This window comes from Stomoxys calcitrans, chromosome 5, assembly GCF_963082655.1.
Source record: "Stomoxys calcitrans chromosome 5, idStoCalc2.1, whole genome shotgun sequence".
NCBI classification, from domain to species: Eukaryota; Metazoa; Arthropoda; class Insecta; order Diptera; family Muscidae; genus Stomoxys; species Stomoxys calcitrans.
In genome coordinates, this window is record NC_081556.1 from 127833296 (window position 1) to 127858149 (window position 24854).

At 41.4% G+C, this 24854-nt stretch overlaps 2 protein-coding genes across 2 annotated transcripts in view; both read left to right on the plus strand.

The window, feature by feature from the left end:
- LOC106080983 (diacylglycerol kinase 1) overlaps nt 1-24854 on the plus strand; it is a 380563-nt gene that overhangs the window by 53040 nt on the left and 302669 nt on the right. The window contains exon 2 of the mRNA XM_059368788.1: nt 19222-19343. The gene's annotated coding sequence lies outside the window, so the exon portion shown is untranslated. The remainder of the gene's footprint in view (nt 1-19221; nt 19344-24854) is intronic.
- On the plus strand, nt 9919-17427 carry LOC131997634 (uncharacterized). The gene is made up of 2 exons (XM_059368786.1): nt 9919-10187; nt 13349-17427. The coding sequence occupies exon 2, from the start codon at nt 13475-13477 to the stop codon at nt 17384-17386; it is 3912 nt and encodes a 1303-aa protein (XP_059224769.1). The 5' UTR covers nt 9919-10187; nt 13349-13474; the 3' UTR covers nt 17387-17427.

Consider the following 24854-nt stretch of genomic DNA (forward strand, 5'->3'; position numbering starts at 1 on the left):
GGGGTAAACTTCTCACATATCAATGAGTGCAGTACGATTCAAGTTTATGATCAATGATAAGGGGCCTCCTTTTTATAGACGAGTCCGAACGGCGTGCCGCAGAGCGACACCTCTTGGAGGAGAGAAGTTTTACATGGCATAGTACCTCACAAATGTTGCCAGCATTAGGAGGGGAAAACCACCATTCAGAACAAATCCTGGGTGGAATTCTGCAGCTCCGTGAAGGATACATCTAAAGCCTCTAGGCTAAGGAGGATTCTGTCCTCGAGACCTATTACGGTGGGGTATATTCAGAAGTCAGAGAATGTATGAACAATGTCTAGTGAGGAAACACTAGAACTACTCGTTGATACACATTTCCCGAGAGAAAGTGGCGCCAGAAGAGGTTGTCACTGGTATGCATTCGTCGGAGGTTATTTGGGGAAATTGTGTCTGAGCCGAAAATCCTTTGGGCGATAAGAAGTTTCGACTTCTTTAAGTCGCCAGGCCCTGAGGATGTATCACCTGTTGAATTACAAGCTGTGTCTGATAGACTGGTTCCCTGGCTTAGGGAGATATACTCTGCTTGTATCAGAATGTCTTATATACCTGCGGGATGGAGGAACACGAGGGTCATTTTCATTCCAAAAGCAGGAAACACCTACCACACGAATGCGAAAGATTTCCGTCCTATTAGTTGAACATCCTTTATAATGAAGACCCTTGAGAGGTTGATAGAAACATATCTTAGGGCACAGATCCATGGAGATCGCTTGTCGCGGCAGCCGCTTGCAATCTAATGAAACAGGTTTATTCATATTTTTCTTACTAAAAGATGCATTACGGCAGGATTGGGATCTGTGAATCTAAAAAAATGGGTCAGCAGAGGAACTCCTCAAGGAGGTGTAATGTCTTCTATACTTTGGAATATAGTCATTAACAATATATTATTGTCTCTGGAAAAAAAGGTGTTAAAGGCGTCGCGTATGCTGATGACGTGGCGATTATGGTTAGAGGAAAGTTACCCAGCACTCTAAGAGACATGCTTCAGGAAGCTCTACGTGCAACAGCAAAGTGGGCTACCGAATGTGGTCTAGGTAAAAATCCGTGCAAGACAAAAGTAGTCCTTTTCAGCAGGAGATACAACTTGCCTACAGCGGAACCTGTCTCCTTGGGAGAAGAGAATGTTACATTTACAGAAAGCGCAAAATACTGGGGTGCTTTGCTGGACAGGAAATAAAAGTTGAAATCCAACATTTTGAAAAAGGCAAGATAGGCAACTCTTCAAAATACCACCTACTGCTCAATACTTAACCGAATGCAAAGGATGGCTTGTTTGTGCATCACAGCCGCTCTGAGGACGACATCATCTGATGCCCTGAATTTAATGCTACATCTAAAGCCTCTAGACATTGTGGCTAGACAAATTACCGTGACCACTGCCGGAAGGCTATGGGAGTTTTCTCATTGGTCATGTGGCAGCTTCGGACATTGTGTCATCATTGACACGATATCCGATGTTCCAGGCAGTGTGGATTACACCCTACCTGAGCCGCTTTTTGATAACAAGTGCTGCACCACCGTAGCGCAGAGGTTAGCTTGTCCGCCTATGACGTTGAAAGCCTGGGTTCGAATCCTGGCGAGATCATCAAAAAAAATTTTCAGCGGTGGTTTTCCCCTCCTAATGCTGGCAACATTTGTGAGGTTCTATGCCATGTAATACTTCTCTCCAAAGAGGTATCGCCCTGCGGCACACCGTTCGGACTCGGCCCTTATCATTGAGCTTAAACTTAAATCGGGCAGCACTCACTGATATGTGAGAAGTTTGCCTCTGGTCCTTAGTGGAATGTTCATGTGCAAAATTTGCAATTTTTGCATTGGCAAAAGTTGAGGGTTAAGACCATGTGACCATGTATACCCATTCATTGGGTATATAATGCAGTTGTCAGACCTATAATGCTATATGGTGTTGGGGTCTGGTGGACGGCGCTTCAAAAGTCTAGCTACTGCTCAATACTTATCCAAATCCAAAGGATGGCTTGCTTGTGCATCACAGCCGCACTGAGGGCGACACCATCCTATGAATGCTACATCTAAAGCCTCTGGCCACTGTGGCTAGACAAATTGCTAGGACCACTGCCGTGAGGCTAGGGGAGCTTTCTTTTTGGTCATGTGGCGACTTCAGACACTGTGTTAGGCTCGATACAAAGTCCAATGTTCCAGGCAAAGGGGATTAAACCCTGCCTGAGCCGCTTTTTGATAAAAAGTACTGCACCACTGCCTGATAGAACCGATTGGAACTATGAAATTCCTGGTAACAGAATCTATTGGGTTGCCCAAAAAGTAATTGCGGATTTTTTAAAAGAAAGTAAATGCATTTTTAATAAAACTTAGAATGAACTTTAATCAAATATACTTTTTTTACACTTTTTTCTAAAGCAAGCTAAAATTAACAGCTGATAACTGACAGAAGAAAGAATGCAATTACAGAGTCACAAGCTGTGAAAAAATTTGTCAACGCCGACTATATGATAAATCCGCAATTACTTTTTGGGCAACCAAATATTTTTATACCCACCACCGACGGATGGGGGTATATTCATTTTGTCATTCCGTTTGCAACACATCGAAATATCCATTTCCGACCCTATAAAGTAAATATATTCTTGATCGGCGTACAAATCTAAGACGATCTAGACATGTCCTTCCGTCTGTCCGTCTGTCTGTTGAAATCACGCTACAGTCTTCAAAAATAGAGATATTGAGCTGAAACTTTCCACAGATTCTTTTTTTTTGTCCATAAGCAGGTTAAGTTCGAAGATGGGCTATATCGGACTATATCTTGATATAGCCCCCATATAGACCGATCCGCCGATTTAGGGTCTAAGGCCAATAAAAGCCACATTTATTTTGCGATTTTGTCGAAATTTGGGACAGTGAGTTGTGTTAGGCCCTTCGACATCCTCCGTCAATTTGGCTCAGATCGGTTCAGATTTGGATATAGCTGCCATATAGACCGATCCTCCAATTTAGGGTCATAGGCCCATAAAAGCCACATTTATTATCCGATTTTGCTGAAATTTGGGACAGTGAGTTGTATTAGGCCCTTTGATATATTTCTTCAATTTGGTTCAGATCAGTTCAGATTTGGATATAGCTGCCATATAGACCGATCCTCCGATTTAGGGTCTTAGGCCCATAAAAGACACATTTATTATCCGATTTTGCTGAAATTTAAGACAGTGAGTTGTGTTAGGCCCTTCGACATCCTTCGTCAATTTGGCCCAGATCGGTCCACATTTGGATATAGCTGCCACATAGACCGATCCGCCGATTTAGGGTCTAAGGCCAATAAAAGCCTCATTTATTATCAAATTTTGCTGAAATTTGGGACAGTGAGTTGTGTTGGGCCCTTCGACATCCTCCGTCAATTTGGCTCAGATCGGTCCATATTTGGATATAGCTGCCATATAGACCGATCCTCCGATTTAGGGTCTTAAACCCATAAAAGCCACATTTATTATGCGATTTTGTCGAAATTTGGGACAGTGAGTTGTCTTAAACCCTTCAGTATCCTTCGTTAATATGACTAAGATCAGTTCAGATTTGGATATAGCTGCCATATAGACCGATTCTCCGATTTAGGGTCATAGGCCCATAAAAGCTACATTTATTATCCGATTTTGCTGAAATTTGGGACAGTGCGTTGTCTTAGGTCCTCCGACGTCCGCCATTAATTTGGCTCTGATCGGTCCAGATTTGGATATAGCTGCCATATAGACCGATCTCTCGATTTAAGGTCTTGCGCCCATAAAAGGCGCATTTATTGCCCGATTTTGCTGAAATTTGGAACAGTGAGTTGTGTTAGACCCTTCGACATTCTTCGTCAATTTGGCTTAGATCGGTTCAGATTTGGATATAGCTGCCATATAGACCGATCCTCCAATTTAGGGTTTTAGGCACATAAAAGCCGCATCTATTATCCGATTTTGCTGAAATTTGGGACAGTGAGTTGTGTTAGGCCCTTTAACATCCTCCGTCAATTTGGCTCAGATCGGTCCAGATTTGGATGTAGCTGCCATATAGACCGATCCTCCGATTTGGGGTCTTAGGCCCATAAGAGGCGCATTTATTGCCCGATGTCGCCGAAATTTGGAACAGTAAGTTAAGTTAAGCCCCTTGACATACTTCTGCATTGTCGCACAGATCGGTCCAGATTTGGATATAGCTGCCATATAGACCGATCTCTCGGTTTTAGGTTTTGGGGCCATAAAAAGCGCATTTATTGTCCGATGTTAAGTTAAGCCCCTCCACATATTTCTGCTATGGGACATAAGGTATGAATTTTGAACCGGATTTTGACGAAAGGTGGTTTACATATATACCCGAGGTGGTGGGTATCCAAAGTTCGGCCCGGCCGAACTTAACGCCTTTTTACTTGTTCTTCTTCAGCGGTTGTGCCATTATTTTCTTCCCCTTTCTCCCTCTAAACCTTCTTCTTTACCCTCTTCAAAGTTTTTCTATGTTTCCATATATTTTTTTGGAATTTTCTGAATTCAATGGGCCATGAGTTGGCCTACACCGATCTTGTTATCATCCTTTGTAGATCCTCATATTCCCAAGTCCCTTTTAGGCATTGCATACAAAATCACAATGAAAATAATATTTTCTCTAAACTACTTTGAGTTGCTTCAATTTGCATCTTTGTTTTTTCATATCTAATTTCAAACTTCTTTTTGATTCGTTCAAAACTTGTTTTCTACAACTAAAATTTTATCTTTTCAGAAATTTCTCTTTGCAAGATAAAGCGCAAATACAGCAAAATTTCTTATTTGTACATCTTGTTGGCGGCAGAGAAATCCCTAGCAAACATGGCTACCTGCCCCTTATCCCTAACAAACATCCACCCCCCCCCCCCACCATTTCCCCTACATATCAAACAAGACTATAAAACTTTGGGTTTTCCCCTATTGTTGGCAATTTAAATTACAACAGTTCATAAAATTACCCAAAGAGTTGGTATCAATTTGTGGTAAAATAAATTTTCCCTTTTGGGGGGCCAACAACTTTAAAATGCTTACCACTTAGAATCCAAAGGGAAAAACTTTGTAGATATTCCCTACAAAAAAAAACACATTTGAATTTCGCCGTTTACTTCAATTCATAAGGGTTCAACATTATTTTTGGATAGTTTTTCTTTTTCTGTTTTGATGTTCAAGGAAAACTAGCAGAAATCTTTCTTTTGAATGCTGGTTGTAAGCGAGCTCAATGTCTTACAGCACAACATCTTAAGACCCATTGTTCACTTACTACAATTCCACCATCAGTTGGGTTTGCATTTTAATATTTCGCTGTGTCTTTCAGCCAGCATTGATGGCAGCCATAATGGAAATGTGAGGGAAAGAATGAACAATGCCACAACTTTTATGTGGTGTATGGCTGTTTTATTCATTCGCATTTTTTCTCTGAGTATTTGGCAGTTTTTCGTTCAAAGTTTTGTTCGAAAGATAAGAACTGCTATTTTGTGTGTTTGGTAAACAGGAAATATTTTTAATTAGATATTCTTCTGAAGCCATTGCGTTTTTTTTTTGAGTCTTCGAAAAGCAGAATAATGCAACATACATAACAAGAAATATGCTGAATTCATTGAATATTTGAAGGAATTGCTTTCTTGTGGTTGGCTAGGAAATGCAAATTGGTTGAGCAAATTGCAAGGAACTTTATATGTCAAGGGTGAACACATAACTACAAGAAAATAAAAGTCTCCAAAATTTGTAACAAAGGTTTGTCATACACCAGACCACCTTATATACTGAACTAGCTGAACCGGGTCCGCTCCGCTGCACCTTCTTTTACTTTATATGGAACAACATTTTCCTTGGAATATTTATTTTCGAAAATTAAAGAGCTTGACAAACATTTTAACAATAAAAGTGTCTTTATCTGAATGCCATTTTCATTGGTCGACGAATTTAAGTTTGGATGTAAGGTGTACTCCATTCTTAAAATACTTTATTTCAGCCCGATATTCCCATGGTGTCTGATTTAGAGGTGTTTTCGGGGATGAGGTGGTCCCCCAGACATATGGCCCTGAAAAAATAATGGGTTGCCCAAAAAGTAATTGCGGATTTTTCATATAGTTGGCGTTGACAAATTTTTTCACAGCTTGTGACTCTGTAAATACATTCTTTCTTCTGTCAGTTATCAGCTGTTACTTTTAGCTTGATTTAGAAAAAAAGTGTATTTGATCATAGTTCATTCTAAGTTTTATTAAAAATGCATTTACTTTCTTTTAAAAAATCCGCAATTACTTTTTGGGCAACCATATCAGCATCGTTCTCTTCTCTCAAATACTATTTATTTATTTGCCTTTGGTTTTGAGGGGAGTTTACAGGATGAGGCATCCCTCCAAACACATGACCCCAAAATTGGTTATCAAATTCGTTTTCTAATCTCAAATACCATTCATTTGAGCCCCATATTGGCATGGTCTAAAAATTGCCTAAAATACATGGTCCTACATTTGGATATCAAATTCGTATTCTACTCCCAAATACCTTTCATTTGAGCCACATATTGGCAAGGTCGAAAAATTTCAACCCTTTGGGGGGTGTTTTGGGGAAGGGGTGATGCCTAAAATACATGGTCCTACATTTGCATATCAAATTCGTATTCTTCCCCCTGAATACCTTTATTTGAGCCCCATATTGCGAGGGTCAGTAAAAAATACAATTTTTTAAACCCCACATTGCAACTGTTTCTAAGGGGAGTTTACGGGATGAGGCGTCCCCCAAAAACATGGCCCCAAGTTTGGTTATAAAATTCGTTTTCTAATCTCAAATACCTTTCATTTGAGCCGCATAGTGGCTTGGTCGAAAAATTGCCTACATTTGGATATTAAATTCGTATTCAACCCCCTAAATACCTTTATTTTGAGCCCCATATTGCGAGGGTCAGTAAAAAATTGCTATTTGTGGGGTATTTTGGGAAAGGGATAGACCCCCGGAAAATTGGTCCCGAAAGTGGCTATCAAATCTTGCTCTACCCCCCAATTCATTTAATTTAAGTCCCACATTGACATGGTAGGTAAATATGCCCGATTTAGGGGTGTTTTGGGCAGTGGGGTAGTCCCCCAAACACCAAGCCCTGAAAATATTGGGTTGCCCAAAAAGTAATTGCGGATTTTTTAAAAGAAAGTAAATGCATTTTTAATAAAACTTAGAATGAACTTTAATCAAATATACTTTTTTTACACTTTTTTTCTAAAGCAAGCTAAAAGTAACAGGTGATAACTGACAGAAGAAAGAATGCAATAACAGAGTCACAAGCTGTGAAAAAAATTTGTCAACGCCGACTATATGAAAAATTCGCAATTACTTTTTGGGCAACCCTATATATCAGCAACGTGCTCTATTCTCATATATTTGAACCCCATATTGCCATTGGCCTAAAAATTGCGAATCAAATTCGTTTTCTAATCTCAAGTACCATTCACTTAAACCCCTTATTGAAAAATCCAGCAAATATGTGCGGTTTGGGGTATGAGCGCTAAAAACTATGAATATCGAGCTCCACTGTCTTTAAGACCCAAATTGTCTTGGTGAGCAAATCGACTTGGGAGTAATTATGGTGGTGAGATGTCCCCTAGACAGTTGGTCCCGAATGTTGATGTCAGATTCATGGTCTACTCCCAAATACCCTTCATTTGAGCTCCATTTTTCCATAATCGGCCAACATAAACGGTTTGGGGGGTGGGTCGGTCACTCAGTGACTGGGCTTTGAGTGGGCGCCCCATCTTGGCTTGGCTTTGTTCTACTCTAAAATACCTCTTATTTGAATGCCTCATATTGCAATTGTCAACAAAAACTTCTTATTTGGGTGGTGTTATGGGGGTGGGTGACACTTATCGCGAACATTGATATCAGATTCGTGCTTTACTCCCAAAGACCTTTCATTTGAGCCTCATATTGCTATGGTCGTAAATTTGTCCCCTTTGGGGGAGAGACGGCCGCCCAAACACTTGATGCCACATCTGGATATCAGATTCGTATTCTACACTCAAATAGCTTTCATTTAAGTCCCATATTGCCATGGTCAGTTAATAAATCCTGTTTGGGGAGGGTTTTGGGGAAGGGCTGGACCCCCAGAAACGTGGACCCACATTTGGATATCAGATTCGTATATTACTCGCAAATACCTTTAATTTGAGTCCCATATTGCCATGGTCGGTAAAAATGTCCGATTTAGTGGTTGGGGTGATCCCCCTAACACTTGGTCCGACAATTTGATATCAGATGCGATTTCCAATCTTAAATACCTTTCCTTTGAAAATATATATCAGATTGGTGTTCTACTCTAAACTACCTCCTATTTGAGCCTCATATTGCACTGTTCAACAAAAACTTCCTATTTGGGTGGTATTGTGGAGATGGGGTCGCCCCATAGACACTTTTCCCGAATATTGATATCAGATTCGTGCTTTACTCCCAAAGACCTTTCATTTGAGCCCCATATTGCTATGGTCATAAATTTGTCCCCTTTGGGGGAGCGTCAGCCACCCAAACACTTGGTCCCTTATTTGGATATCAGATTCGTATTCTACATTCAAATACCTTTTATTTAAGTCCCATATTCCCATGGTCAGTTAATAAGTGCTGTTTGGGGTTTTTTTGGGGAAGGGCTGGACCCCCAGAAACATTGTCCCAGATTTGGAGATCAGATTCGCATTTTACTCGCAAATACCTTTCATTTGAGTCCCATATTGCGGTGATTGGTCTAAATATATGTTTGATAGGTTTTGGGGGTGGGGCGCTCACCCTAGGTACCCCATCCGAAATTTGGATACCAAATTTTTGTTTGTAGGTTACTATAAGAGAGCACACAAAATTTCGCTTAAATCGCACCACCCATCTCCGAGATCTGGCGTTTCTGAAAATTTGGGTAAGGGGGAGGGTCTGCTCCCCCTTCAGATATCAAAAAACTGTTTATAAAATGACCAAAGAGTTGGTATCAATCTGTGGTAAATAAATTTTTGTTGGACCACCTTCTATTTATCGCTCTCTTCCATTTGGATTTCTTTTATATTCTTTATTTTTTATGGCTGGGGAGCCAAATATTAGGTAAATATAATAAAGTACCTCATTATGTTAAGAAATGAATTTAATTATCTGTTATACTCAGGTTACTGAAGTGTTTGTATGTAATTATTTTATGGGCCTTATTGGCTTTATATTACATATTTGGTTAATAAATGAAATGAAATACCTTTCATTTAAGTCCCATATTGTCGTGATTGGTCTAAATATATGTATGGTAGGTTTTAGGGCCCCCTCCTGGGTACCCCATCCGAAATTTAGATACCAAATTTATATTTTCAGGGTACTATAAGAGAGCACACAAAAATTTCGCTTAAATCGCCCCACCCATCTCCGAGATCTGTCGTTTCCGAAAATTAAGGTATGGGGGAGGGTCCGTCAGATATCAAAAAACAGTTAATAAGATTACCATTGCAAGCCCATTTTTTGACCCATCTTTCCAAAATTTTGCAAAACGCTTTCCTTGACGACTGCCACAGTACCTGAGAAATTTGCTCGAAATCGGTTCAGATTTAGATATAGCTCTCTGTTTAGATTTCTAAACATGGGATATTAGTTGATGTGTGTCATGGAAATGTTTTAGCCTTGAGAACGAATAGATAAGATACTTTCCATTTTTTGTTTATTTTAAAGGATAGTTTTAAGGGCAGGCATAAATGTGATAAGAGTTTATATTTTTACCTAGCCAACGCATCGCACAGGGATAAGTGGAAGATAGTTTTTAATGTGCGTAGATAAGGAAATAGTTAGGGATTATCAGAAAACACAGCGGTCTGAATGGCAAGCATATGGCTTGCAGCTGGACAAATTTATTTAGTATCTGCATAGGATGTTTATCGTCTTTGTTTATGATCTTATTTTCCCAAAGTGATTATTTTTAGATTTGCCTGCCTTTCTTAGGATATTTAGTTTGTAGTTAGTTTTAAGTTTATATATAAGGATGAGATTTTGAAGAAATAAAGGAGTATCAAAAAAGTACTCCGGGATTAAACTCGTTTTATTCATTTGGTCCTTCGAACCTTCGGTACGGTTAAGTGTGTTTAAAGTAAAAGTTGGTGATTCTTGCAAAGTAGTAAAGAATAAACAAAGATTTAATACACGTATCGAATCAGTGTAAGTGATTTAAAATTGAAAGAAAAATGTTCACAAGGAGTCAATCGGATTCTCTGTTGGAGAAATTGAAAAACCTTGAACATTTGTTGGCAGTAAAAGCAGTTGACCTCGATGTGGAGGAAATGTTACTGCCAGTTGTCAAGAAAAATAGAAAGTGGCTGCAGGAAATCATTGTAGGCTACAACAAGTTAAACAAGGATATCGGAAAGTCGTCCAGTGGGCATGAAGAAGAGGTCCAGGAGCTGCAAAGACGAGTAGAAGAAGCAATTAGCAAAATGGATAAAATTGTGCAAGGGTTTGAGCAGCAAGAAAAAGGAGCCTCAGCCAAAGTGGCAGCTAATCAGGACGCAGAGATAACGCAAGGCAGTGCGGAGAAAAAATTAATGGTAACGCAAGGTGCAGCTGCATTGGCACCTAGCGAACAAACGGCAAATGAGAGTAACACCCAGCCGAGAGATCAGGCAATTAGCAGAGAGCAAGAAAAGCCTGTGTCGAAGCTAAGAAGAAAATTTGAATTGAAGTATAGAACTATTACAAGAAAGCTGGAAGTAATAGAAAGCAGATTGCCAACTGCGAATAAAAGTTATTTAAATATGCAATGGCTGGCGTTGCAATCAGAGTATGGACAACTGGAATCAATAGTGGAAATAATTATTGATGATGATGACGAAGATGATTTAGACATGATTGAAGCTTGGGACTGTATCAGGGAAAGATACGTGGATGTCTGTGTGGAAATTGAAGAACGTGTGGAAACAATGCAAAATACAGGATCAACAAGTTTAATTAGATTGGAAGAGTTAAAAGTGCCCATATTCAGTGGGTATATCAACGATTGGAATTCCTTCAAAGAAATATTTACAAAGTTAGTAGAGGAGGACAGAAGGCTATCGGAAGTCGAAAAATTTTATCGACTTAAAAGTGTGGTGAAAGGTGATGCTGCTCGCTTAATACAACATCTTCAAGTGACAGGGGAGAACTACAGTGCGGCATGGAAGATACTGGAGCAGAGATACGATAACCGGCGGCTGTTATTCTGCACATTGTTTGACAAGATCATCGACCACGGCATAATAAATATTCAGTATAGCAACAGTATAAAGCAGCTATTGGATACGGCTACGGAATCATTACATGCATTGAAAGCTATGGGAATGAAGGTAGACGAGGCAGATCCATTCATTGCTCGGATCCTTATTAGAAAGCTAGATAAGGAAGGATTGCTGAAATATGAGCAATGGGTCCAGAAATCAAAAGAAGTCCAAAGGCTAGAGGATGTCCTGTCTTTTCTGGAGCAGCAATACTTGGCTTTGGAAGCGGTATACAGCAAAAAAGGAAACACGCATCAAAGAGCAAAAACAACACAGTCATACCAAACAACTCAACGATCGTGCGCATTTTGTCAAGCATCAGGACATGGGTTAAAAGAGTGCTACAAATTTTTGAAACTGCAACCAGCTGAAAAAGGTGCGTGGGCACAAAAAATGAAAATGTGCAAAATTTGTTTGAGTCACCCGTCGGAAAAGAAATGCTTCAAATTTAACACCAGGTGCGACAAGTGCGGCGGAAAACATATTACTATGCTTCACGTCGAAGGAAACAAAACGCAGGAAACTCAGAGATCAAACTCCAAAGCTCAATTAACTATGGAAGGCAATGCTGTCACTCTGTTGGCAACAGCACAAATACGAGTAAAGGCTGCAAGTGGTGAGCAAATTTTAATGAGAGCCTTAATCGATCAAGGTTCTCAACGCACTTCAATATCGGAAGAGGCAGCCCAAATACTGAGGTTACCCAGAAAGAAGTTAGTTACAGATTTAGTGGGTCTGGGTAACACGACAGTCGGCAGATCAAAAGCCATCATGCAAATTGAAATCAAACCACGGTTTGAGAGCGATGCGGTTCATGTTATAAATGCTATGGTGTTGTCAACATTATCTTCAGCGCAACCTGATAGAAATTTGAACGTCAGTGTGGAGAGCTGGCGAAATTACTGTTTGGCTGATCCGCTGTTCTATAAGTCCGATAGAATTGACTTATTAATTGGTGCAGATTTATATCATGAAATCATTCAAGAAGGGGTAGTCAAAATTGGCTCTTTGTCTGGACAAGAGACGTCACTTGGTCTCATAATCTGTGGTTGCGTTTGCGGACATGAATCTGGAAATGCCGTGATGACGGTTACGAAAGAGCTGGAAAGATTTTGGGAGATGGTGGAAGTATGTGAAGATGACGACGTCAAGGAAGATCGATGCGAGCAGCTCTTTACAACAACAACAACAATAAATGAGGATAAGAGATTGGTGGTGAGATTGCCGTTTAAGGAGGATATCGAGTTGGGCGCATCAAGGAAAATGGCGTTAGCACGTTTTTTAAATCTTGAAAAAAGATTGGAAAAGGATGAAAAGTTACAGAAACAATATTGTGCTTTTATGAAGGAGTATTTGGAGATGGGGCATATGAAAAAGGTCTCAAGAAGAAATAGTGGAAAGTACTATTTACCACATCAAGCGGTGATAAGAGAAAGCCATCTTACAACAAAAGTTCGGGTGGTATTTGATGCTTCAGCCAAGACATCGAATGGTAAAAGCTTAAACGACGTACTTGAAATTGGTCCAAAACTACAACAAGATATATTTCAAATTCTATTGAAATGGCGATTATGGAGATTTGTCTTGGTAGCGGATGTGGAGAAAATGTATCGACAAGTGTTAGGAGCAGATAAAGATCAGTCATACCAATGCATATTGTGGCGCGAGAATAAACATATGCCAATTGAGGAGTTTGCGCTAACGACTGTTACCTACGGAACAGCATGTGCTCCATTTCTGGCAAAACGAGCTCTAATTGAAATTGGAAAAGAGTGCAGCGAACGGAATCCAAAGATTCAAGCCATCATAGAAAATGATTTTTACATGGATGATTTGATGACAGGTGCTGATTCAGTACAGGAATGCATTGGAATTCATCATGACATCAGCCAACAATTGGATAAGTTTGGTTTCAAGCTGCGTAAATGGATGTCTAATGGAAATGACATATTGGAGGCAATACCAAATGTTGGCGAAAATCAAGTCATTAGGATTGAGGAAGGCGAAACAATGAAAACGTTGGGTGTTCAATGGGATCCCCATACAGATAATTTTGCTTTCTATTTTCAGATCATTGAAGATAACAAGTTGACTAAGCGGAAGGCGCTTTCCACACTGGCCAAGATATATGATCCTTTGGGTTGGCTGGCTCCTGTAACCATTCTAGCCAAGCTATTCATTCAGCGACTATGGGTAATGGATATGGCATGGGACGACCAGTTAAGCTCTGAGATGATAAAGGAATGGGATGTCATCATGAGGAAATTGCCCGACTTAGCAGAAATCCGAATACCGCGTTGGTTGTCTACCTCATCACTAATGGAAATAGAACTGCATGGTTTTGCTGATGCTTCGGAAAAGGCGTACGCAGCTGTCATATACATCCGGGCCGCAAACAAAGTTACGTTGGTAGCAGCAAAATCTAAGGTAAACCCAGTAAAAAATAGGAAAACACTGCCAAAACTTGAATTGTGTGCAGCGCATCTGTTGGCTAAATTGATGCTTAATGTGGAAAAGTTAATAGTCCAAAAACAACAGAAATATTTATGGAGCGATTCAACTATTGCTCTAGCATGGATCGCAAAGGCTGAAAATATTAAAGACAAATTTGTTCGGGTTAGAGTAGAGGAAATTAAGAGGTCTGTTCCTGGTGCCGTATGGGGTCATGTGCGATCCAAGGAGAATCCAGCGGATGCAGCATCAAGAGGGATGAAGCCAGAGCTGCTAAAAGGAGATGAGTTATGGTGGAGTGGTCCACATTGGCTGCTGGAGAAAAACAATTGGCCCATATCGACGGTTCAACCCTTTGTTGGAGTTCTAAAGGAAAATAAACAGGAAGACGATGTCATCATGCAGTTAATTACGAGGATTTCTAGCTACAAAAAACTCATAAGAATTATAGCATATGTGCGAAGATTTATTGAACGTGCTCAGCGTAAACCAGGAAAAAATGAATTAACTGCGGAAGAAATAAACGAGGCAGAGCAATTAATAATTACGAGCGTGCAGGCAAACCAATTTTCGTTAGAGATTTCGTGTCTAAGGAATGGCAGCGAAGTACCGACGAGGAGCAAGATATGTGGACTAACACCGTTCATTGATGCAGCTGGAGTGTTGAGAGTTGGAGGCAGGCTGGAGAATTCTGGTTTAAGCTTCAACAGAAAGCATCCAATTCTATTGGGGAAAGGTTGTCTGGTGGATCGAATAATTGATGGCATCCATACAGAAACGCTACATGGAGGTGCGAAACTCATGGAAAATGAACTACGCAGCAGATATTGGGTGATTGGTGCCAAAAATGCCATCAAGAGAGCAGTTCGGTCATGCGTCAAATGTTTGCGTTATAGGCGAGAAACTGCGGCTCAATTAATGGGTAACCTACCAGAAAGCAGAGTTTGTGTGTCTCATCCATTTGATCACACAGGAATTGATTATGCAGGTCCTATTCAAATGAAGGTGTCTAAAGGAAGAGGACAGCGAGCTTACAAAGGATACATAGCTGTATTTGTTTGTATGGCAACCAAAGCATTACATTTGGAGGCAGTCAGCGATCTAACAACAGAAGCGTTTTTGGCTGCGCTACGGCGATTCTTCAGTAGAAGAGGAAAAAGTAGCCATATATATTCGGACAATGGCACTAATTTCGTGGGAGCGGCAAGACATCTGGATAAAGAGTTCGTCAAAGCGGTGCAGCAAAATTCAGACGTGGCTCATATATTAGCATCTGAGCGAATACAGTGGCACTTTATTCCGCCCGGAGCTCCTCACTTCGGAGGATTGTGGGAGGCTGCCGTGAAGTCTGTGAAGCACCATTTGAGACGGGTTGTTGGTGAAACGAAATTAACGTATGAGGAAATGGCAACGTTTTTGTCGCAGATAGAAGCTGTTCTCAACTCTCGTCCCTTGTGTCCACTCAGTGAGGATAACTGCGAGATTTTAACGCCAGGACATTTTGTAGTCGGAAGACCATTGCTAAGTATTCCAGAAAGAGGCGTGGAGAATAAACTGGGATCTTTAGACAGGTGGAAAATAATTCAAAGAATGCGGGATGATTTCTGGAAACAGTGGCGCAATGACTATCTGAGTAGTCTTCAGCAGAGAGTAAAATGGAAAACTCCAGTACCAAATATCAAGGTTGGACAGATGGTGATAGTGAAGGATGAAAATACTGCTCCTGGAAGGTGGCCTTTGGGAAGTATTGCGGAAGTACATAAAGGCAAAGATGGAAAGGTTCGAGTCGCTACAGTAAAGGTCGCTAAACAAAAGGGGTTGTTAAAACGGCCCATACACAAGTTATGCCCGCTGGAGATATTCGCTAATGGTGGTGAAAAGGAAGCCGACATTGAAGTGTCGCAGACATATATTTGCAAATTACCTCAAAGAAGAAAAATAAACGTAGCAATGATGTTATGGATGATCATGGCAATGATGGCAAGTGTTCAATCGATGTCAACCTCAATTACCGGCGGTGCGATAAAAGAATTGGGAAATGACACAATCATTTATATGGATAAAATTGGCAGAATCAACCGAGTAACATCGTCATGGAACCTTATGACATATTTCGATCTGCACGGGTATTTTGTCACGGTGAATCATCTGGATAAGGGTCTAGAAGCGTGTAAATCATTATGTGTTCGGCTGAGATCGTTCGAGCAGCAGTGCGACACGCAGATGGATATTATGACGAACAGACTGAACACTATAGATGAGAACCACTTGTTACTCTCACACAAAAAACGCCAACGAAATAAAAGGGCTCCTTTAGAGTTTGTTGGGTCTCTTTTCCACATTCTTTTCGGAGTAATGGATGCGGACGACAGAGAGAGTATGGAAGCAAATATGAAAAATGTACTTGAAAATCAGCACAACTTGAAATATTTGGCTGAGAAGCAAACGTCTGTGGTGGAAGCAACGCTTAATGTGCTGAAAAAGACCACGGATGAAATAAATGGACAGTTTAAAGAGCTGAATGAGAAGGTGCAAAACATAAGTCAGATGCTGAACACTGACTATTCCCTCTTCAAAAAGGCGATGGACTTCTTCGCGGTAGCCGATCAACTTAGCAGCTTGTTTACTGAAGTGGAACATATTCAAGCCAGGGTAATTGGCTTATTAATTGACATCAACCATGGAAAAGTAAATCCAAATTTAGTACGGCCAAACCAGTTGCAGGCAGAGGTGATGAAAATAAAGGATCAGCTACCTAAAGGACTAAGGTTGCCTGGTGAGAAGGACGATGTTTTGCAGGCAATATACAAGGTGATGACGGCGCATGGTCTGCTGGTGGAAGAAAAATTAGTGATTGACGTGCAGATTCCCTTGGTAGAAAAATCATCAGCAGAAATATTCCGCGTCGTACCACTGCCGATGGTGAGAAACGGAACCGCAATGGTAGCAGCTTTAAGACAGCAGTTCCTGGCCTACAACTATGAAATGGATGCTTATCATCTACTGTCGCAGTCATCGATGAACCAATGTCAGCTAACTGGTGAAGATGAATTTCTTTGCAGAGGCAACTGGGCCTGGGAAGACGCCAACGATCATTCATGTGAGCTAGCAGCGCTTAAGCCAACAAGTAAATATGGCTGCCAGTTTTTGAAGACTCAGAACAGGAATTTTTGGATTGAGCTGAAGACAAGAGGGTCATGGTTGTTTAAAACTAAAGATCAAGTTTCGGCCCATATTCTATGTGCTGAGCGCACTAAAGGAGTATTTGAATTACCAGGCCTAGGTATCATCACTCTCCAGCCTGGGTGTACTGCTAGGATTGGACGAACCGTATTAACTGCGTCACAAGAAGCAAAAACTGAGATGTCCTATAATTCCACATCATATATCTTGAGAGAGGTGAAGGACATAGCGATGGTGGACGAGCTAAACTACAATAAAATCGATCATTCGTCAACGATTCAAGGATTGGAGGAAGAAATTAAAATGATGAAGGCGAATCCGATCCACCTTAAGGAGCTATCATGGCATCACATCAGTGGTCATATTTCACTAATCTCTACCTCTATTTTAATAATATTATTTTTAAGTTATGTAATCTATAAGTATTTAACAAGAGAAAGTAACATAGTTGTTGTTCGTCCTCGGGATGTTTAGATTTTAACATATATATTTGAATTACAGTCCATTTTGCTGAATTTTTACAGTTTATAAGTAGAGCTATTTCATAATTATTTTTGGCCGCCCGCAGAATGTTTAGATTTCTAAACATGGGATATTAGTTGATGTGTGTCATGGAAATGTTTTAGCCTTGAGAACGAATAGATAAGATACTTTCCATTTTTTGTTTATTTTAAAGGATAGTTTTAAGGGCAGGCATAAATGTGATAAGAGTTTATATTTTTACCTAGCCAACGCATCGCACAGGGATAAGTGGAAGATAGTTTTTAATGTGCGTAGATAAGGAAATAGTTAGGGATTATCAGAAAACACAGCGGTCTGAATGGCAAGCATATGGCTTGCAGCTGGACAAATTTATTTAGTATCTGCATAGGATGTTTATCGTCTTTGTTTATGATCTTATTTTCCCAAAGTGATTATTTTTAGATTTGCCTGCCTTTCTTAGGATATTTAGTTTGTAGTTAGTTTTAAGTTTATATATAAGGATGAGATTTTGAAGAAATAAAGGAGTATCAAAAAAGTACTCCGGGATTAAACTCGTTTTATTCACTCTCATATATATGTTCGTCCGATTTTGAGAAATACTGCAATAAAGTGATCATTTGTAATCCGATTCTGTCAAAATTTGGCGGGACGGATTTTCTTATGACTCTCGACATTACAGGTGAATTTCATAGAAATCGGTTCAGATTTAGATATATCTCTCATATATATATATCGCCCGATTTTCACTTTGAGAGCCACTGCAAGCGCATTTATTGATCAATCTTGCCAAAATTTTGCACAACGCTTTGCTCGACGACTATCACATTATCTGAGAAGTTTGCTCGAAATCGGTTCAGAATTAGATATAGCTCCTATATATATGTTTGTCAGATTTTGGGCACTTTCCAATAATGTTGTCATTTGTCAACCGTAGTTATTGCAGTTTGAACATATTTGGTCGCCGAGGTCCATCAAAATTGGTTCAGAATTGGATATAGCTCCCACATTCTACTTATAGGGTAGGTGTAGGGTATTATACAGTCGGCAGCGCCCGACTTTTGCCATTCCTTACTGGTTATACATAAGATTTAGCGGACGTCTATTCAGTTCGATCATAAAAAGTCCTATGATTTTCCTCAAAAAAAAAAACCCTCTATTTTTTCCAATATGATACTTTAGTCTGTCGCTACTGTGACTTCAAAATGGACTACAGTTGATCTATTAGTGACTACCTCTATAACCTTACCTAACAAAACCATTGATGATGGCGGATTTCCAAGTTTTCGCCCCGCAAAACTTATGACGTTTTATCTGTGGGTAAGGTTATAGCAGTCAGTAAAAGAAAATTTGTAGTCTATTATGTCACTATGGTCTGTCGTCACAGTGGCTTCAAAATAGACTACACTTGGTCTATTACTGACTACCACTATAACCTAACCTAACCAAACCAATGAGAGTTCATGATGGTGGGTCTCCAAGTTTTCGCCCCGCCAAACTTATGACGTTTTACCTGTGGTTAAGGTTATAGTGGTAGTCAGTTAAAGACAAATTGTAGTCTATTATGGTACTTTGGTCTGTAGCTACTGTGGCTTCTAAATGGACTACAGTGGGTTTATTACTGATTACCACTGTAAACTAGCCAAACCAACGATAATTCATGATGGGGGTCTCCAAGTTTCCGCCCGGCCAAACTTGTGACGTTGAAACTTTTCTTTTGAATATATCATACCGTTTCATTTAGAGATCATTTGAAGATTTTATACATGTTTTGCTTTGATTTTTCACTTATACTTACCACAATGTTTTGTATGAATTTTTCTTTGCAGACAAACATCTGCATAACTGATGCAAACAATAAATAGGATACTACTTGGAATTGAAATATAATTTCATAACATATTTGGCGACTTGATACTTAAAACATCTGTAATCTAGAAAAAATAATCAGGTAAGTTGATTAAAAAAAAAAAACACTTTAATTTGTCACAGATAAGAATTCATAGGCCAAAGCGCTTTAAGTTCGGCCGTACCGCATTTTTTAAACATTACTTACTTTAATTGGCTATGACAGAATATTTGTTCCACTAGCCGCACGTAGAATAACGTTCCAAGCGCCTCGATATTCTGCGCTCATGCCAAGGCTGCAGTTACTACTTCCGGTGACCGACCTATGATATCGATGTCGTCGGCATAGGCGAGTAGCATGCCGACCATAATACGGTCCAGCAGGCGGAAATCCGGGCGATCACGAAATGCGTGAAGTGTTGGGGTGCTAACGCGAGGACGTCGTGTGTGAACATCTTTACCGACAGTAAAATTGCCATAAGGGCAATAACATCCAGGACGGTAAGGTCACGAACAGTCTTGCCATGTAAAAAAGAGATTAACGACTTCTCTGAGGATTGAATAATCCGCATCGTTTGGTTGCCGGGTCATAACGGAGTAAGGGGAAATGAAAGGGCAGACGATTTGGCGCTAAAGGCCAGAGGACTGGCGTCAATAAATTTGGATAACCAGAAGCCTTTCGGGTCGACGCAGTCCGAGTTAAGGGAGTGGGCGACAAATGCGCATGCAACATTGTGGAACAGCGAAACGGTCGGTAGGACGGCGAAAATCCTATGGGGGGGATAGCCCATAGACTAAAATTCTGGGATGTACATTCGTTAAATCCTGTTTGTATTTCACCTGCCCATAGACTAAAATTCTGCGATTTACATTCGTTAACATTTTCCTTGAAATCAGGAGTGTTATGAGAATTTGGGGATTTGCTAAGCCATAAACAAACTTTCGCTTTTACCTGGCAATTATAAAAAAAAATATTCATAGAGTTTCAAATGTCCATAATCTAAAATTTTGCTAAACTTAATTGGCTCACAAGAAATTTCATTTTTCGTTGAGGTTATGCCATGCAGCATTTCCCCAGAAAATCAGTCAATTCTATTCAAATTAGATTTTCAATTTTGTTTTAATTCGAAAATTCTTCCTAGTAAAGTGAAACGTAATTTTATCCTCTCAGACATGGTTGCCATGGACAAACTATGTCTCAGACAAATTAGGGAGTACAATTTGAGTGACACATCAAACGATTGTCTTTCAACCCACCCACTTGGTTCGCCCATTGGCAGAAGTAAACAAGTCTGGCGGCTAACGGCAAAACAAGCAGGAAATCACCATAACAAAAAACAAATGTAAACAAAGAAATAAACAGCAAATAATAATAACAGCAGTAATAATAATAATAATTAAAACGAAAATGATAATAATAATCCATAAAGCGAGCCATAAATATAAATCCATTCGCTTTCAATGTCCATAAACACACTTTAACTAGCGATCTCAAAATGATGCCAACTCAAATTTCATCAAAAGAAAAACTGATGGGGGTGGGGGAAATGATTGGTAGCGAGCCGTATAGAGAAAGGGGGGAGACAGAGAAAGAGGGATAGGCAAACAGGCAAATGTGTGCAGTGTTGTCAGATTAGGGGAAATTTCCCCAAATAGGGGATTTTTCGTGATTGGGGGAATTTTTTTTTTTTTTATTTGGGAAACGGGGATTTTGATGGGGAAAAATAAAAAAAATTGAGGATTTTCCTTGAGAAAATACATTAGCATAGCTTCATAACAAATTTTCTTGAGTATACCCTTGGATTAAATGTGCTTTAATAGAAAGCATATTCATCTACCATGGTGTTTAGTGCAGAAACGTATCTTCCGAGATGAGAAATTGTACACGGAGATAGACACGAATATCGAGTTTTACGCAGATACCTGTCATCACGCCCCAAACCTGCGAGGCCCAAGGCCCAAGGGTGAATACAATGCGTCTACCAACGCCCCCACATGTGGTAATCCACGCATGAGTACCAATTTGATCCCACGTATTTGGACGTGTTCACCTCCTTGGTTAGGAGCGGAGCACTACCTAAAACTCCTTCCAAATCTATGGGTCACGGCACCCGGTTGAAAACGGAACTCCACGACGAGCTTATGATCTACCCGCGATTTGGGTACCACGTTGCTCCCCAATGGGGCCTCACCATTGTCAGGCTGGAATCAAAGTTCCAGGGGCTCCTGACACCCGTGGTACCACATTTAAGTCTCCGGTCAGACTTCGTAGCCTTAAAAGACTACTACCAGTTGAAACCTAAACAGTTCCGGACTGGTCACCTGAATGGGAAAAAATCGCCCTAGGCCGACCTCAGCCAGCATACAAAAGTATGCATCAAACATACAACCGGACGAAATACACAAAACACAAACAGGACACGGCAGCCCTCACGGGCTACGCCACATAAATCAGCATCAACATGGGACTTTACAATCAACGCGGCGGCCCTCACGGGTGACCGAACACAACCACAACAACTAAGGGACCCAACAATGGGCAAACACCGCTGCATCAACATGGGCAAGGCAGGTGCCAGGCCATGTCATGCGCAGCACCAAATCACACAGTCGCGCCAGCACAGCAACACCTCGTTATGGATAACTTGCGTGCATTCATGCCTCCACTAAGTCTAGTCCACCTCCTAAGAAATACTTCCCGGGAAAAGGTGGCCAGCCTTGCAACAGTCGACTTGTCCTCAAGGGCCCTACTGAAATCCCACACCGCCTCACTAATCCCCATCGCACCTGCATCTCTAATGTCTGCATAGTACGGGCATTCTGTCAGTACATGCCTCCAGTCCTCAGGTCTCCCACAGTTGCACAAATCAGTCGCGGACAAGTTCCTCTGATGTCCCGTCAGTATGAAGCCCAGACTTAGGCCGAAGCCAAAGTCCGGGCGGTCTCGTACGAACGTCGCGTCACGAATAAATTCGTAAATCACCCGACCATTGTCACTGTTCGTCCATCTAGTCCTCCACCTATCATCAAGACGCTCCAAAAGGAGTGTCTTGAGCCGCCTAATATCCCCTTCCGCAAGCTCCGAAGCGGTGAGCCAATCCTCACGCACTAATGGAATTCCCTTTTTCACACTATACAGAACAGCCATGTAACTCACGAGTAAGTGAAGCGGGGGCGCGCCAAGCTATACCTGGCGAGACCATCAGAAAAAATTTTCAGCGGTGGCTTTCCCCTCCTAATGCTGGCAACATTTATGAGGTAATATGCCATGTAAAACTTCTCTCCAAAGAGTTGTCGCACTGCGGCATGCCGTTTGGACTCGACTATAAAAAGGAGACGCTTTATCATTGAGCTTAAACTTGAGTCGGACTGCACTCATTGATAGGTGAGAAGTTTGCCCCTGTTCCTTAGTGGAATGTTCATGGGCAAAAATTGCAATTTGTTATTTTACTAAAGTCGGAAATGTTTCCAGCAATCAAAGGTCAGCTAAGGTCGCGGCATCCAAGATATATTTTTATATACCCACCACCACAAAATGGGGGTTGTACTATTCTAGTCATTCATGACACCTCGAAATATTGATGTGCGACCCCATAAAGTGTATATATTCATAATGATCTTAACATTCTATCCATGTCCGACCCGCCTTACGTATGTCAAAATCACGATAGTAATTGAACTTATGAAGCTATAACCTTGAAATTTTAGGTCATTCACAAATGGGTCATATCAGTTCAGATTTTGATAGACTTCCCGTATTAAATGGTCCTTCGACTTGACTTCCAAGCCCCTGGAAACTGCATTTTTATCCGATTGGTAAGGATGGACACAAGGACGGACGAATGGTCGGACGGACGAAATGGATGGATGAACGGACAAAAGGAAGGACGGAGGAACGAAAGTACGGACAGACGGACGGATGAAAGAACGGGTAAAAGTACGGTCGAACGAAAGCACCGCCGGAGAAAAGTACGATTAGACGAATGGACGGTCGGACCAAAGGATGGTCGTATGAAAGAACGGACGGACGAAAGAAAGGACGAACGGACAGAAGGACAGATGAAGGAACGAAAAGACGTTCAGCGGGCGGAAAGACGGGCGAAAGTATGGTCGAACGAAAGGACAGACGAATGAAAGGACGGACGGATGGGTGGACGAACAGACGAAAGGACGGATGGGTGGATGGACCGAAGGACGAACGGATGGGTGGACTGACAGACGAAAGGACGGATAGGTTGATGGACGGACGAAAGGACGGACGGATGGGAGGACGGACAGACGAAAGGACGGATGGGTGGATGGACGGACGGAAGGACGATCGGATGGGTGGACGGACGGAAGGACGAACAGATGGAAAGGACGGATAGACGAGCAGACAAAAGGATGGACGAAAGAACGGTCGAAAGGACGATCGAAAGGATGGTCGAAAAGACGGACGGACGAATGGACGAACGGAGCAACGAAGGAACGAAAGGAGTTCAGCGGAAGGAAGGACGGTGAAACGATGAACGTTAGGATGGACGCAAGGGCGGACGGACGGACGAGAGGGCGGACGGACGAAAGGACAGACGGACGAATGGACGGAAGGACGGACGGATGAAAGGACTGACGGATGAAAGGACGGACGGATGAAAGGACGTACGGATGAAATGACGGACGGACGAAAGAACAGACGGACGAAAGGACGGGCGGACGGACGACAGATCAGACGAACGGAAGGACGGACGGATGGACGAACGGACAAAAGGGACGGTGGAACGAAAGGACGGACGAGAGGGCGGACGGACGAAAGGACGCACGGTCGGATGAAAGGACAGTTGGACGAAAGGATAGTCGGCTGAAAGGACGGACGGACAAAAGAACAGACGAAGGAACGAAAGGACGTTCAGCGGAAGGAAAGACGGACGAAAAGACGGTCGAACAAAAAGACATACGGATGAAAGGACAGACGGATAGGTGGACGGACGGACGAAAGGACGGATAGACGAACGGACGAAGGAACGAAAGGATGTTCAGCGGAAGGAAATTCGAACGAAAGAATGGTCGAAAGGAGGTCGAAAGGATGGTCGAAAAGATGGTCGAAAAACCAACGAAGGAAGGTCGAACGAAAAGACATTCAACGGAAGGAAGGTCGGACGACAGCACGATCGAAAGTACGGACGAACGAAAAGACGAAAAAAAGGACGGACGGAGGAAAGGACGTTCAGCAGAATGAAGGACAAATGATAGGACGGTGAAAGGATGAACGTAAGGATGGACGTTAGGGCGGACGTAAGTTAGGTTTAAGTAACAGTCTGCTATCTGGTGATGTTTTCGTACATTATGATACCCTAGGAACGGCGGAAGGAAGATGCCTTCTAGTTCCTACCGTTGAATCATCCATATCGCTTTAAAATGCTCAACAACAAGCGAATGATCCGCCAAATCAGAGAAGTTATGAAAAAAATCAGAACCCAAAGTGGATCTTCTGATAGTCAGTGCGCAATACATGCATAGAAGATGTTATATAGCCTCTTTTTCCTCGACGTCCGTACAGCTTTGGCAAAAGTCGTTGCTGGCAACCTTCAGTCTGTCATCATGTTAACCGATTGGAGAGTGACCTGTCATGACAGAA